The following is a 15,503-nucleotide window of genomic DNA, read 5'->3' on the forward strand; positions in this document are numbered from 1 at the left end:
CAACACTATTCCAAATCTACTGGCAAGATAAGGAAGCCACCATCAGCATCCTCACCTGGGCCAACAACCCCAGCACTGAGGCTCATGTTAAATTCAATTGGTTCCATTGAGTGGGCCACATCATTGGTGTGCCTGACAGCAGACTCTCTATGCTCTGACACAGCAAGAGATTACCAGATGGGCAGAGGAGATCCTTCAAGGATGTTCCCACAGTGTCCTGCAGAAAAACTTTAATGATCTCGTCCATTGATTGTTTACAATGGTGCAGCACCAGGGCTGGCACTGAGAACCTCTTGGCTCTTCAGAAGTATGCTGACGCCCAGTGTAGACCATGGAAGGAGCACACCACCTCCTATGTTACCCTTCTGCCTGCCTCTTTAATCACCCCTTGCCCCATCTATGGCATAGCGTCCCATTGGGGCCTGATCAGAAACCACATAGAACCTACAGAGTTGGAGTGGAGGCAGACCAACCTCGACCCTGAGGGATTGCCTAAGAAATTGGAGTCTCCACTCATTTCTCTGAATAAGAGACTCCCTCATCCCAGGAATCAATCTGGCAGTAATGATGTCGCCATAAACGCCCTGAAGTCTTTCACTTATTGAACCAAACCCCATATCCTCGAGTAGTTGTTTAAAAAAAAATCCCATGGGACTATTTAAGGAACATAATTGTTCTCGCAATATCCTGGTCTTTTTTTTAAATATATGGTCATTATCTCAATATGGTTCAGTGTAAAATAACTTCTTTCTACTGCCCTGGTGATGTGGCGTGTTGACTTCACTCCTGGCAGTGTCCTGTGTTTCACTGATGTCTGTCTCTTTGCAGGGTGTTGAAAAATGTTGTGCGGTTTGGTCTGTTTTACCTGCAGGAAGTGTTATCAAAGAAAGAAAGCTGTACGGACGGGGAACAGGATAGTGGAGAAGTGGGTGAAAGTATTAACAATGATGTTGCTACCTCACCTGAGAAAGGTCCTTTGGCATGCAAGAAACAGAGCACTAACAGTAAAAATGGGCACAGCATCAAAGTGGCTGCTAAACACAGCAAAGTGAAGAGGGACCGAGAGGGCGAGAGTGAGAGCACGGCTGATAAATCCCCGTCTCAGTCTGAGGTAAGGAGCTTCCGCCAATGTGCCTGGCCTGGCTGCAGGGGTTGGTACGTGTGAGCAAGGGACAAAGGTTTTCTCTGCACTTTTGCCAGGGAGGGACAACGAGGCTGAGTGATTGCCTTCTCCCATCACACTGCCGTCTGCCCACTTGGGACCCTGTCTTTCTCTCTGCTGGTCTGTCCATCCTGGCAGGGAGGGTGGAAGTTGTGGAGCATGGCAAGGCTTTGGGGTTTATTGGGGGATCTCCAGCCTCTTCACCCACCGCAGGATCCAAACCACTTATCTGTACTGTGTAACACGGTGCAGAACTATATACCTTGTTCCAAATGTCTGTTCATCTCGCTGCCTGAAATATCACACACTAAGGCCGCACGGTGGTGCAGCTAGCAGAGCCACTGCCTCGCAGCTCCAGAGGTCTGGGACCAATCCCAATTCTGGCGCTGTCTGTGTGGAGTTTGCACACTCTCCCTGTGACTGCGTGGGTTTCCTCCAGGTGCTCCGGTTTCCTTCCTCTTCCCAAAGAAGTGCAGGTTTTTGGGTTAACTGGCTGCTGTAAATTGCCGCTAGTGTGTGGGTGGGGGGTTAGAATCTGGGGGGGAGTTGTGGGAATGTGGAGAGAATAAAAAATGGGAGTAATGTAGGATCATTGTAAATGGGTGATGGTCAGCACAGACTCAATGGGCCGAAGGGCCTGTTTCCGTGCTGTATCTCACTATGACCATAAGACAAAGGAGCAGAAGTCGGCCATTCAGCCCATCGAGTCTGCTCCGCCATTCTGTCATGAGCTGATCCATTCTCCCATTTAGCCCCACTCCCCCGCCTTCTCACCATAACCTTTGATGCCCTGGCTACTCAGATACCTATCAATCTCTGCCTTAAATACACCCAATGACTTTGCCTCCACAGCCGCCCGTACAACAAATTCCACAGATTCACCACTCTCTGGCTAAAGAAATTTCTCTGCATCTCTGTTCTGAATGGGCGCCCTTCAATCCTGAAGTCATGCCCTCTTGTTCTAGACTCCCCTACCATGGGGAACAACTTTGCCACATCTACTCTGTCTGGGCCTTTTAACATTCGAAATGTTTCTATGAGGTCCCCCCTCATTCTTCTGAACTCCAAGGAGTACAGCCCAAGAGCCGTCAAACGTTCCTCATGTGTTAACCCTCTCATTCCTGGAATCATTCCAGTGAATCTTCTCTGAACCCTCTCCAACGTCAGCACATCCTTTCTTAAATAAGGAGCCCAAAACTGCACACAGTACTCCAAGTGATGTCTCACCAATGCCTTATAAAGCCTCAACATCACGTCCCTGCTCTTATATTCTATTCCTCTAGAAATGCCTTCGCCTTCTTCACCACCGACTCAGCCTGAAGGTTAACTTTTAGGGTATCCTGCAAGAGGACTCCCAAGTCCCTTTGCATCTCTGAATTTTGAGTGACCCTAGCCCTTCACCTGTCTCCTGGATGTATTTTCTCCCTTCGTGCCTCCCTACCCCAATATATTGCCCTCTGCTTGTCCCCACCACACTGCCACGTCACTTGATCCTTTAGTCAACAGATTTATTTAATTCCCACCCCCCCGTCCCTGTACGGTCTGGTTCAATAATTCAATCACCCTTTGGGTGGAAAAGATTCCCGTTGTCCCATTTAGCGGGGAAGGGGTTTAATGAAGGGTTTTGTGCCCATTCCTCTGTCCTTGCTCCCATCCCGTGTGTGTTGGTTGAGGCAGGAGGCTGGAGCTCTGAGCTTGAGGATGGGTTGACATCTGACACCACCTTTCCCCCTCACAGGACGAATGGGATATGTCCAGTTCTTTTGTCTCAAAAGCTGCCAATCAGATAAAGCGCAAAATGAATATCAAACCCAAAGCTGAGAGGAAGGAGGCTGAGAGGAAGAAAGCTGAAAAGAAGCTCGAGGTAAGGAGGTGCGCGGTCATTGCTGGGCCTCTCAACAGTGACAGGGAACTCTGTAATCCATGTGAGATGCCCCTTCCCCACACACACTGACCTGGTGGCACACTGGCTACAATAACCTGGGTTGGTAAACCACCATGCTGTGAGCGGTTAGCCTAAGGACAGTGGTGAAGGGTTATTGTTCAAACTGGAGGATGTATTGGTATTGGTTTATTATTGTCACTTGTACCGAGGTACAATGAAAAACTTGTCTTACAAACCGATCGTACAGGTCAATTCATTACACAGTGCAGTTACATTGAGTCAGTACAGAGTGCATTGATGTAGTACAGGTAAAAACAATAACAGTACAGAGTAAAGTGTCACAGCTACAGAGAAAGTGCAGTGCAATAAGCTGCAAGGTCACAACAAGATAGATCGTGAGGTCAGAGTCCATCTCATTGTATAAGGGAACAGTTCAATAGTCTTATCACAGTGGGGTAGAAGCTGTCCTTAAGTCTGGTGGTACGTGCCCTCAGGCTCCTGTATCTTCTACCTGATGAAAGAGGAGAGAAGAGAGAATGTCTCGGGTGGGTGGGGTCTTTGATTATGCTGGCTGTTTCACCAAGACAGCGAGAGGTAAAGACGGAGTCCCAGGAGGGGTGTGTCCGTGATATTGGTGGTCCCTTGAGGTCAGTACCTGGGGCCACGACTTCAAATCAAGTGGACTTTATTGTCATGTGCACGAGTAGAGTGAGGTACGGGTACAATGAAAAACGTGCTTGCAGCAGCATCACGGGCACGTAGGTACAGACAACACACAGAATATAAATTATACAAGACAGTGAAGAAAAAGACTTTTTTTTGCACTAGTGTCTTGTTTTGCACAATCAGAGACAAGTCCACAGCAGTGCAAGAGGTGGTCTGTAGTGTTCCGTTGCTGAGGTAGGGTTAGGGTTGTGTAGGTTGGTTCAAGAACTGAATGGTTGAAGGGAAGTAGCTGTTCCTGAACCTGGTGGTGTGGGACTTCAGGCTTCTGTACCTCCTGCCCGATGGGAGCTGTGAGACAATGGCACGACCCGGATGGTGGGGATCCCTGATAATAGATGCTGCCTTCTTGAGGCAGCGCCTCCTGTCGATGCCGTCAGTGGGTGGGGAGGGATGTGCCCGTGATGGACCGGGCTGTGTCCACCGTTTTCTGCAGCCTCTTGTGTTCCTGTGTGTTGGAATTGCCGTACCAGACCCTGGTGCAACCAGTCAGGATACCACTGTAATAGACTACGTGAGGAAGTAGGCCAGCTGAACGGGCAGATAAGTTGGGATTGAATTTAACAGGGAGAAATGTGAAGTGTAAAGGAAACATTGAGAAGCAAAGGATCAGCCATGAATGACTGATGGGCCAAGTAGCCTCTGCATGTGGTTTTACAGGGTTCAGGGGCTGAGCTGGTGAGTGGCACCAACTGAAGTGCTCTACAAGGAGCTGCATGTTCTGCATGGACTCCTCTGTGTTCAGCAATCCTGTGCAGGGCACATGTTCATACAGTGGGCTATGTGTGCAGTACCGAGGGAGTGCAGTGTAGAGGCACCGTCACTCAGTACCGAGGGAGTGCTGTACAGCGTAGAGGCACCGTCACTCAGTACCGAGGGAGTGCTGTACAGCGTAGAGGCACCGTCACTCAGTACCGAGGGAGTGCAGTGTAGAGGCACCGTCACTTGGTATTGGTATTGGTTCAATATTGTCACTTGTACCAAGGTACAGTGAAAAACTTGTCTTATAAACCGATCGCACAGATCAATTCATTACTTGGCTGTGACACTGAATCGAGGCCAGTTTGCCTCCTCTACTAGATGTGGAAAGGCCTGTGATGTTACACAGAATAGTATAGCAGGCAGAATCTCAGCCGTTTATCAGTGCTGGGACTTCACTGGGTACAAGTGGGATTTCCCTACCCCCAGACAATGCTGAACAATTTATCATAGACATCTTTGTTTCATTTAAAGTAAATGTAGAAAATAGGAGGTGATCAAGCCCCTCCTGCCTGCTGTACCTTTAATACGATTGTCCTTCCCAGCACCACGTTCCTGCTCTCTCCCCAAACCTCTCAATGTCTTTTCTATCTGGAGAGGTATCTCCTTCTTCCTTGAATATATTCAACAACTTGGCCTTTTTGTGGTAGCAAATACAACTTGTTTACCAGCCTCTGTGAAGAAATCTCTCCTCATCTCAAACTCTAAATTTCTTCAAGTTATAGAGCAATACAGCACGGATACAGGCCCTTCGGCCCAACCAGTCCATGCTGACCATGGTGCCCACCCAGCTAGTCCCACTTGCCTGCGTTCAGCCCATATTCCTCCAAGCCCGGCCCCTCCATGTACCTGTCCAAGTGCTTTTTAAATGACACTATTGTACCTGCCTCACCCACTTCCTCTGGCAGCTTGTTCCATATACTCACCACCCTCTGTGTGAACAAGTTGCCCATCAGGTCCCTTTTAAATCTTTCCCCCTCATCCTAAACCTATGCCCCCTAGTTTTGGACTCCCCTACCCTTGTACCTGGACACTGACCCTTTGTTCTGGACACTACGACAGGAGAAACCTCCTACGTACTGTCTCTCCAGCCCTGTCAGAAATGTATGCGATTCAATGAGATCTTCTCCCCACCTTCTCCACCCAAGGGAATACAAACCTATTCAACCCATTCTCACTTCATCTGGCAGTCCTACCTTCCAGGAATGTGAGTTTTTGTTGCACTCTCTGTATGGCAAGTGTATCCTTCCTTAGATCAGGAATCCAAACCAGCCCACAATACTCTGAGTGGTCTCAGCAAGCCCCTATTATATTGTACTCTGTCCTCTTGCTACGAAGGCCAACATACCATTGTGGGCCAAAGGGCCCACACTGTGCTGTACTGTCCTATATCGTTGTCACCTTCACCACTTTCCTGTGTGGTTGCTTCCAGTGACTGGTCAACAAGAGCACCGTCACTTCGTCCATTGACCCTTCCCAAGCTAACACCATTTAGATAATACACCACCTTGCAGTAATTCGCACCGAGAGCGGACAGTATCCACGTTATACTCTCATGTTTTTGTTCACCCGCTCAACTAAATCGCCTTGTTTTGTGTCATCGCCAAACATCACAATATTGCATTCAGTCCACAGCTCAGTACATCACAGACACCAGCCTCCCCTCCACGGACACTGTCTACACTTCTCGCTGCCTCGGTAAAGCAGCCAACATAATCAAAGACCCACCCACCCCGGACATTCTCTCTTCTCCCCCCTCCCATCAGGCAGAAGATACAAAAGCCTGAAAGCACGTACCACCAGGCTCAAGGACAGCTTCTATCCCACTGTTATAAGACTATTCAACGGTTTCCTGGTACGATAAAATGGACTCTTAACCTCACAATCTACCTTGCTATGACTTTGCACCTTATTGTCTGTGTGCACTGCACTTTCTTTGTAACTGTTACACTTTATTCTGCATTCTGTTGTTGTTTTCCCTCGTACTACCTCAATGCACTTGTAATGAATTGATCTGTATGGATGGCATGCAAAACAAAGTTTTTCACTGTACCTCGGTACACGTGACAATAATAAACCGGTTTATCAATTCCCTCATGCAAATCATAATAGATCGGGAATAACTGGGGCCCAAGTGTCATAGTGATGAGGGTACTGTGTGAGTAGGAAGATGGTGTATTAATTACTGTTGCTTTACCTTTCTCAGCATCCTGTGGACTCAAATACTTTGAATGCCAAGATTTTGGAATTGGCAGGTAAGCAATCTGTTAGTGTAGATGTACGATCTCAGGCTCAGGTCACTGGCAGAGGACTTATGGAACAAAGATAATTAACACTGGGAGACAGACAGACAGAGGGGGGTGTGAAGTGTAGCTCACTCAGAGAGCGGGGGACAGACAGGGTAGAGGGGGAATGGAGAGAGTGGGGGGATCGGAGAGAGACACGAGGGGGGCTGAGGAGGGGAGAGAGAGAATCTGTGAGGTTTTGTGGGGCTGTGGCTGAAGCTTCATCAACTCTGGGACAGAGTACAATGGGGAGAAGTGGTGAAGGTGCCCTGACGGCAGGTGACTGAAGCACAGGGAGTGCGAGAGAAGCGAGAGCTACCAGTTACTGGGGCAGAGAGGCTGAAGGGTGGGTGGATGTGAAGAGTCACAGAGACTCTCAATTCTCACAAGGACAGTACACAGTGTGGCGATTGGCATTGTGGAGGTGTTAATGCTTGGAGGCTGGGAAATGCCAGTGAGGAGACTTGGATAATGATGAGAAAACTTTCCACTGAATAGTGTCCGTGAACCAGGAGCTGCTGGGTATCTGTTGTGGAAGATCAGGGGATGAGTTTGGAGACTGGGTTCGACAAGCTGTGTGGGAGAAGTGTGATAGAACAGTTAGACGTAGGTCTGAGAGGGTGCAGCTGATGGGCTGAAGTGTTCTGGTCACATTGACTGGTTTATTGTTTCCCTCAGTACAGGGTAACAGTATGGCTAATAAGGGGCGCTATGAAGATGCAGTGGGATACTTTACAGAAGCGATTAAATATGATCCAAAGGAATATAGGTAAGAGCCTGTACCCGACATTGCTGGCTGCTGATTGTGAAGGTGGGTGGGGTGGGGTGTGGTGTGGTGTGGCACGTCACTGTGAGGACTCGGAAGCTGGTGGTGCTTGAGGCAGATATGATAGAGGTGTTTAAGAGGCCCTTAGACAGGCACATAGATGTGCAGAGAGTGGAGGGAGATGGAACAGCTGAAGGCAGAAGGGATTAGTTTAATTAGGCATCATTAGCTTAATAAATTTGGCAGTATTGTGGGCTGAAGGGCCTGTGCTGTTCTGGTCTGTGTTAACAGTGAGAGGATATGCATAGGACACAGAACAGTACAGCACAGGCCCTTCAGCCCACAATGTCTGTGCCAAGCATGATGCCAAATTAAACTAATCCCTTCTGCCTGCACACGATCCCTATCCCTCCAGTCAGGTGCCTGACCTAAAGCCACTTAAACGCCTCTGTCATATCTGACTGCAACGTCCGTGGACCTGGTGGCCTACATCCCATGGTCTTAAAAGCAGTGGTTGAACAGATACTAGACACATTGGCTGTGATGTTTCAAAGCATGGTGAGTAGCAAATAATGCACATGCCGCACTAGTGTAAGGTGATGAGCATTTCCAATGAGGGAGAGTCTGACCACCTACCCTTGGCATTCTCGTTGCTGAGTCCCCTTCCATCAACCTCCTGTGGATCACAAAAATACTGCAGCTGCAGGAGTAGATCAGAAGTTGGGAATCCTGCCGGCACCCCAAGGCCTTTCCAGTATCCAAGAGCTACAAGACGGGAGTGTGATGGAACATTGAAATAAAAACAAAATAAACTGCTAGAAACACTCAGCGGGTCAAACAGCATCTGTAGAGAGAAAAACAACATGGACTTGACCTCACAATCTACCTCGTTATGACCCTGCACCTTATTGTCTGCCTGCACTGCACTTTCTCTGTAACTGTAACACATTATCCTGCATTGTTACTGTTTTCCTTTGTACTACCTCAATGCACTGATGTGATGAAATGATCTGTCTGGATGCAAGACAAAGTTTTTCACTGTACCTCAGTACATGTGACAATAATAAACTGTTTCTCCCTCCAAAGATGCTACCTGACCTGCTGAGTGCAGATTTTCTGATTTTTACCTCTTGCTTTGTAGTATCTGCAGGGCTTTTGTTTTTATTTTTCTGTAACAGAATACTCTACACTTGCCTGGATGACCGTGACTCTCATAGACGTTTATAAAATCATGAGGGGTATGGATAAGGTGGACGGTCATAATCTTTTCCCCAGGGTTGGGGAGTCCATAACTAGAGGGCACAGATACAAGATAAGAGGGGAGAGGTGTAAAAGCGAGCTGAGAGGTAACTTCTCTACGCAGAGGGTGGTGAGTACGTGGAATGAGCTGCCAGAGGAAGTGGTGGAGGTGGGTACAATTGCAACATCTGAGAGGCATTTGGATAGGTCCATGGAGGGGAGGGGCTTGGAGGGTTATAGGCTGAACGCAGGCAACTGGGACTAGCAGGGAGGATGCTGTGGTTGGCATGGACCAGTTGGGCCGAAGGGCCTGTTTCCATGCTGTATGACTATGACCCCAATAATCTCAAGCAGTTTGATATCATCCAGGGCCACCTACAAAATACATTGCAGTTACCTGGGCTACTCCAGTGGCATCTCCCAAGCCCCTGCCCCCAAGACGGGGCAGCAGGTGCAGGGGGACACCGCCACTTGTGGATACCCCTGCAAGTTGCACGCCAGGTTAACTCGGAAATTCTCGCTTTCCCTTGAGCTTCCTCCCTGCACCCTCATCACGAAGACCATTCCAGTTCAAGGAGGCCGCCCACCCCCACCTTACCAAGGGCATTTATGGATAGGCAATAAATGCTGGCCGTGCCACTGACATCTCGGTCCTGTCAATGAAACAAACATACAGGAAGTGGCTGCTTAAATGTGTGCAGAAAAATCCCAGCACAGCAGTGTGATAATGACCAGATAATCTGCTGGACTATTGTTGAAGGATAAACGTAACCAGGGCTCTGAGAATCTACTTTGGACAGCACTCGGGTGATCCCTGGATCTATCCAACAGTACTCAGTACTCAGCTGAAGTATCAGTAAATATAGACCCAGCGATAAGTTTACTGAAGGCCTGCCAATAATTCCTGATCCTGCACTCCATTCACTCTCTCTGATGTTAAATTGCAGTTTTGATTGTCGCCTTTTTCATTGACTCATCAAAACTAAATAATGGGACTAAATTTATTCTTTCACATTGAGCTAGTGTAAAACCCATTCTTTGTTTGGAGAGTGTGTGATCAGAGGGAGTTGGACACTGTCTCTAATCCAGATCTTTGGCCTTCATTCCCAGGCTCCCATTTTGTGATTCTTATTTTTGGTTTTAAAATGAATTAACGCAGCAAGAATACACTTGCATTAATGTGTCCTCCTTGTCCAGGGCGCACTTCTGCCCCTGCAGTGCCCATCAGTCCCAGAAGGGTTCACAGTGAGATTGTAGACACAGAGTGCTCCATCTCCAGAGGCACAGGGGCAGTCAGTTCAGATGGACCCCTCTATGACCCCTCTACGGCCACTACCTGCGCCTGTGAATGGCCACGGCCAGATCCAGGAGTGGACCAATGTGGAGGTCCCCTAACCAACTTGTACCCCTCCACTGTGCCCAAAGATCAGGAGCATGGGGCTGAAGTGTAACTAGAACTTGAGCAACTTCTCCATACTCAGAGGAGCTTTGAATCTGCTCTGTCATTATGATCCAAATTGTCTCCTGCTCCTGCTTTTCCCCCCCCTCATCCCTTAAACGTTCTAACTCTGAGAACTATATCTAACTCCTTGAATGTATTTAATGATTTGACCTCAACAGCCTTTTCTGGGAGAGAATTCCAGAGGTTCACCACTCTCTGGGAGAAATTTCTCCTTGCCTCCATCCTAGACAGCCTACCCCTTCTCCTCAGACGGTGACCCCTGGTCATGGACTCCTGCCATCAGGAACATCCTTCCTGCAACTGGTCTGTCCGGTCCTGTTAGAATTTTGTAGGTTTCTGTGAGTTGTTCTTCTAAAATACGTCTAACTGACTCAGTCCCTTCATAACTTCATCTCTTAAAAACCCATTGCACGGCACTGCTCCACCCCAGGTGTACAATGCAAAGGGAGGATTCCCACGTAGAGGGACCTCCACTGGCGACCCCTCTGGGTGGAATGGTGCGGAGGGCTTCTCTGAGCAACAACCCAAGTTGCACGGGACCAGCTCCAAAGGAGGATTTGGGGCCTGGGTCCGACGAGTAATTCTGGCTGATTGGGGGTCAGCTCGGTTGGGGTCACCACACACCCTTGAGACCCCTCAACTCTGATGTGACTCCGGGAGGCTTCAGCTACAGGCCAGAACACCTTCCTCCGCCGGCGGGGGAATGCTTTGACTCTGCAAAGGTCCTGGTAAAAGGCAGCTCCTACAGAGCAGCGTGGTTGATGCCCGCACTGTGAGCTGTATATCACCATGAAGGCAGCGCCCAGGCAGAAAAAATACATTTCCAGCGCATGGCATCTGGGAGGTCGCTCAGCATACAGGTATCTCTGCAGGGTCTGACGGTGGAGAGTCACCACCTGGGTATGGACACACACCAGTGACTGATTGCCCTCAGGACTCAGCACATGGCAGAGACCCAGTGTTGGGTCTTGCCCCAGGTGAAATTCACCAGCTTCTGGATCTTGCTGGCAAGCAGAGGGATGGGATCAGTCACCAACCGGTACCACAGCATGGAGGTCACCAATTGGTTTATGACCAGCCTTCAGTCCCTGTAGGAATATTGGAGCAGTCCTGTCCTGCACCCTAGCAGGTTGGTGACTCTCACCTCCAGCTCCTGCGGTTTGCCAGCCAGTCTTCCTCGGCAAGGCTCGGTAGACCCAGATAGGGGAGGTGCGTGGTGTTCCATGCAAACAGTCTCATCCCTGACAACAAGTGCACCCTAACTGACCTTCTACGAGGGTCCAGAACACTTCCCCCCAGTTGATCCATGAGGAGGGTAAGGCTGAAGAAATCGAGGGGCACTCGTGCATCTTCCACAGGTGAGCAGGATCTGTGACCACAAGGAGCACGTTGTCTGTATCATCTGAGAGAACCACCTCCACACCTGGCCGGCACAGAGACAGACCCGTCACCCTCCTCCTCAGGAATGGCTCAACGCGAGTGGATATAACTGCTGCATCCCTGATGCACTCCTCTCCCAAAGTGAAGGGGTGCCCATGAGGACCCATTAACTTTCACCAGCAGCAGCACACAAAAGTCAGACCCAGGCCACAGAACCCCTTGACTCCCAAGATGACCACCCCACAGCAACCAGAACTGAGCTGACTCCTGTAAATGCTTTCCACCCCCCACACTGCCAATCCAGGAACCCCCTCCTCCTGGAACAGTGTGAGGTTCCTGCAGGAACCTATCTCAATGCTCGCTGGTGGTGGATTCCCATTGCCCAAACTGAGTCCCCACCTTCCTCCACACAGCTGCTGCTAGAGGGCCAAGATCGCAACCCACCACAGGGAGATGGTTGAAGGGTGGCCCTGCCATGGGAGTGTGTGATGGGATGGTGTAGAGGGAGCTTCACTCTGTGTCTGACCCCGGGAGTATGTGATGGGACAGTGTAGAGGGAGCTTCACTCTGTGTCTGACCCCGGGAGTGTGTGATGGGACGGTGCGGAGGGAGCTTCACCCTGTGTCTAACCCCGGCAGCGTGTGATGGGACAGTGTAGAGGGAGCTTCATTCGGTGTCTAACCCCGGCAGCGTGTGATGGGACGGTGTAGAGGGAGCTTCACTCTGTGTCTAACCCCGGGAGTGTGTTACGGGACGGTGTAGAGGGAGCTTCACCCTGTGTCTGAACCTGGGAGTGTGTGATGGGACGGTGTGGAGGGAGCTTCACTCTGTGTCTGACTCAGTTCTGTGCTCACTGCAGGGGTTTTATGATGTGTACCATTTTAATCGGCAGGCTGTTTGGAAACCGTTCCTACTGCTACGAGAGATTGCAGCAGTACAGCCGGGCGCTGAATGACGCCCACATCGCACTGACCTTGAATCCCTCCTGGCCAAAGGGCTACTTCAGGAAAGCTCGAGCACTGGCTGGAGTTAAGGTATGGGAAGTGTCTGCTTCGCTCTGAATTACTTGTGTTTATAATTGAGTTCTGAGGCCTAATGGTTATGTTTTGGTGATTGCATCTCACTTACTGTCCTTGAGACTTTATTCCCTCCTTCCCCACCTCTCATCAGACTGTCCACTGTTCCTGCACGTGCTAGTCCCCGAGTCCTCTGGACTTTGGTATCTCTGGATGCTCTGCTGAACAATCATCCACCTGAAACGTTAACTCTCTTTCTCTCTCCACAGATGCCTCCCGACCTGCTGAGTGTTTCCAGCATTTTCTGTTTTTATTTCTGGTTTTATTTCCAGCATTTGCAATATTATTGATTCTCATTCCATTCCCAGTCGGGTGGTCGTCATAGAGTGTAGAACACAGAACAGTACAGCACAGGAACAGGTCCTTCGGCCCACAACATTGTGCCAGATTAGTTGAACTAACAATTAAATATCTAACTAAATTAATCCCTTCCACCTACACAATGTCCATCTCTCTCCATTCCCTGCATATTCATGTGTCTATCTAAGAGCCTCTTAAACACCTCTATCATATCTGCCTCCACCGCCACACCTGGCAGCACATTTCAACCCTGGGGAAAAGATACCACTGTCTATCTATTCCTCTTATAATCTTATAAACCTCTGTCAGGTCTCCCCTCAGCCTCCGCCGCTTCAGAGAAAACAACCCAAGTGTGTCCAACCTCTCCTTATAGCTCTCGTCCTCTAATCCAGGCAGCATCCTGGTGAACCTCTTCTGCACCCTCTCCAAAGCCCCCACGTCCTGTAACAGGCGATCAGAATTGAACACTCCAGATGTGGGCCTAACTAGAGTTTTATAAAGCTGCAACATAACTTCCTGACCCTTGAAGGGTGTTTATTGACCTGTTGGGTGGGTGTTTATTAACTGCCACGTGATTCCTGAGGACATTAAGAGTGAACGGCATTGTGTGGGGCTACAGTTGTTTGGAGGTGAGAGTGGGATGGGTGGCTCTTCCCTTCCTGAGCACAGGAAGCTGTTGGGGTTATGTGACACTCTGACTTCACGGATCTGTTCTGTGAATCACTACAACTGGTCCAGCCGGGATTCCAACCTGTGACCCAGGCTCCTGTTGTTGTTCCAGAAGTACCACACAGGGCTGCTTCATCCCTTCCAGTATTTCCCTCAACTGAGCTCCCGGGATTTCCCAGCACAGGAGCAAGGGTCCTGTGAATTTGTTGCATGACTTTTCTGTCTGTGTAACCCTGGTCTGTCCTTCCCCATGCAGAGATACGCAGAGGCCATAGAGGCTTTTCGGGAGGTGCTGCGGATTGACAGTTCCTGTAAAGATGCAGAATTTGAACTACTTCAAGTACAGACGAAACTCATGATGGTGAGTGTCAGAGGGAAGCCCCATGAGTGGGGCTGTTCGTTATGGGAAGAGTAGTATGTGTGTTGGTGTTTATACGGGTTGGGTAAGGTTTGTGTAGTGTCAGGCAGTGAGTGTGGGTGTCTATGTTGGTGTATGGTCTGTGATGTGTCAGGCAGTGAGTGTGGGTGTCTGTGTTGGTGTATGGTCTGTGCTGTGTCAGCCAGTGAGTGTGGGTGTCTGTGTTGGTGTATGGTCTGTGCTGTGTCAGGCAGTGAGTGTGGGTGTCTGTGTTGGTGTATGGTCTGTGCTGTGTCAAGCAGTGAGTGTGGGTGTCTGTGTTGGTGTATGGTCTGTGCTGTGTCAGGCAGTGAGTGTGGGTGTCTGTGTGTTGGTGTATGGTCTCAGTAGTCACTTGGACTTAGGCTCCCACCTGAGTCGATGTGCTGACAGTTTCCTGATCTAAGGCTGCCTGAGGGCTGAAAGTGGGCCAAATGTCTCAGTGAAACAAACAGTCACATTTAGGCTCCCCCCAGTGTGGCGCTCCCCCCAGCGTGACACTTGCCCATCAGCCTGCATGGAGTGCACATCCCCGGCATGTGATCCAACCCTTTCCCCTGCCGGCGCCGTAAGCAGCTGAGCCAAGCCTTTGCCACGTGGGGATGTCTTTGCCTTGCTGGTCCACTGAAGTGATGTGAGCCAAGGTTAGCAGGGAGCTGTCTGTTCAGTGCTCAGCCTGTGACCCATTGCCAGCATCCCAGGGTCCATTAAGTTGAGGGTTCCTGTCCAACTCCAGCTCTAACAGGGAAACCTGCTGTGTTTGTTGTGATTACAGGAGCGAGGTTTTACACAGCAACAATGTGAGGAGACTCTAAAGATACATGGAAGCTTTGAACAAGCACTAGAAGTATTGTTTTCATCAGGTGAGAACTGGGCTGTCTTTCTTCTCTCCACCACCCCCCCCCCCCCCCCCCCCCCACAAATCCTGGAGGAGTGAGAAAAGGGTGGCTCAGTGGTTAGTTTGATCCCGACCCTTGATGCTGTCTATGTGGAGTTTGCACGGTGTCCCTGTCACCCATGAGTTTCCCCCGGGTGCTCCGGTTTCCTCCCACATCCCATGTAGTTGGTGGGTGAGCTGCTACTGTAAACTCCCTCTACTGCAGATGTTGGGAGGGGGGAGCAGAGCTGATGAGATCAGATAGGTGGTTGGTGGCTGGTTCGGACAGGGTGACCAGAAGTTAATTGAAGTTGTTAATTTGATGTTGAGCCCCGCAGACTGCAACGTGCCCAGACAGGAGATGAGATTTTGCTCCTCAAACTAATGTTGGGCTTTGTGGTAACAGTACAGGAGGCCTCAGAGTGGGAATGGGATGGGGAATTAAAGTGGCAGGGAGCTCAGGGTTCTGCGTTTGGTTTCCTCTACCACAGTAGTGTGTGTGGGGCCTCTCTACCACGGGGGG

General features: G+C 49.7%; 1 protein-coding gene across 2 annotated transcripts in view; it reads left to right on the top strand.

Annotated features, from left to right (window-relative positions):
• si:dkey-33c12.4 (uncharacterized protein LOC560112 homolog) overlaps positions 1-15,503 on the top strand; it is a 56,354-nt gene that overhangs the window by 29,419 nt on the left and 11,432 nt on the right. For both annotated transcript variants that reach the window (XM_052010402.1, XM_052010403.1), the window contains exons 7-13: positions 872-1,111; positions 2,901-3,026; positions 6,736-6,784; positions 7,493-7,583; positions 12,554-12,695; positions 13,963-14,067; positions 14,879-14,966. In XM_052010402.1, the coding sequence (XP_051866362.1) occupies positions 872-1,111; positions 2,901-3,026; positions 6,736-6,784; positions 7,493-7,583; positions 12,554-12,695; positions 13,963-14,067; positions 14,879-14,966 (841 nt within the window). The remainder of the gene's footprint in view (positions 1-871; positions 1,112-2,900; positions 3,027-6,735; positions 6,785-7,492; positions 7,584-12,553; positions 12,696-13,962; positions 14,068-14,878; positions 14,967-15,503) is intronic.

Source organism: Pristis pectinata, chromosome 2 (assembly GCF_009764475.1).
Source record: "Pristis pectinata isolate sPriPec2 chromosome 2, sPriPec2.1.pri, whole genome shotgun sequence".
NCBI lineage: Eukaryota > Metazoa > Chordata > Chondrichthyes > Rhinopristiformes > Pristidae > Pristis > Pristis pectinata.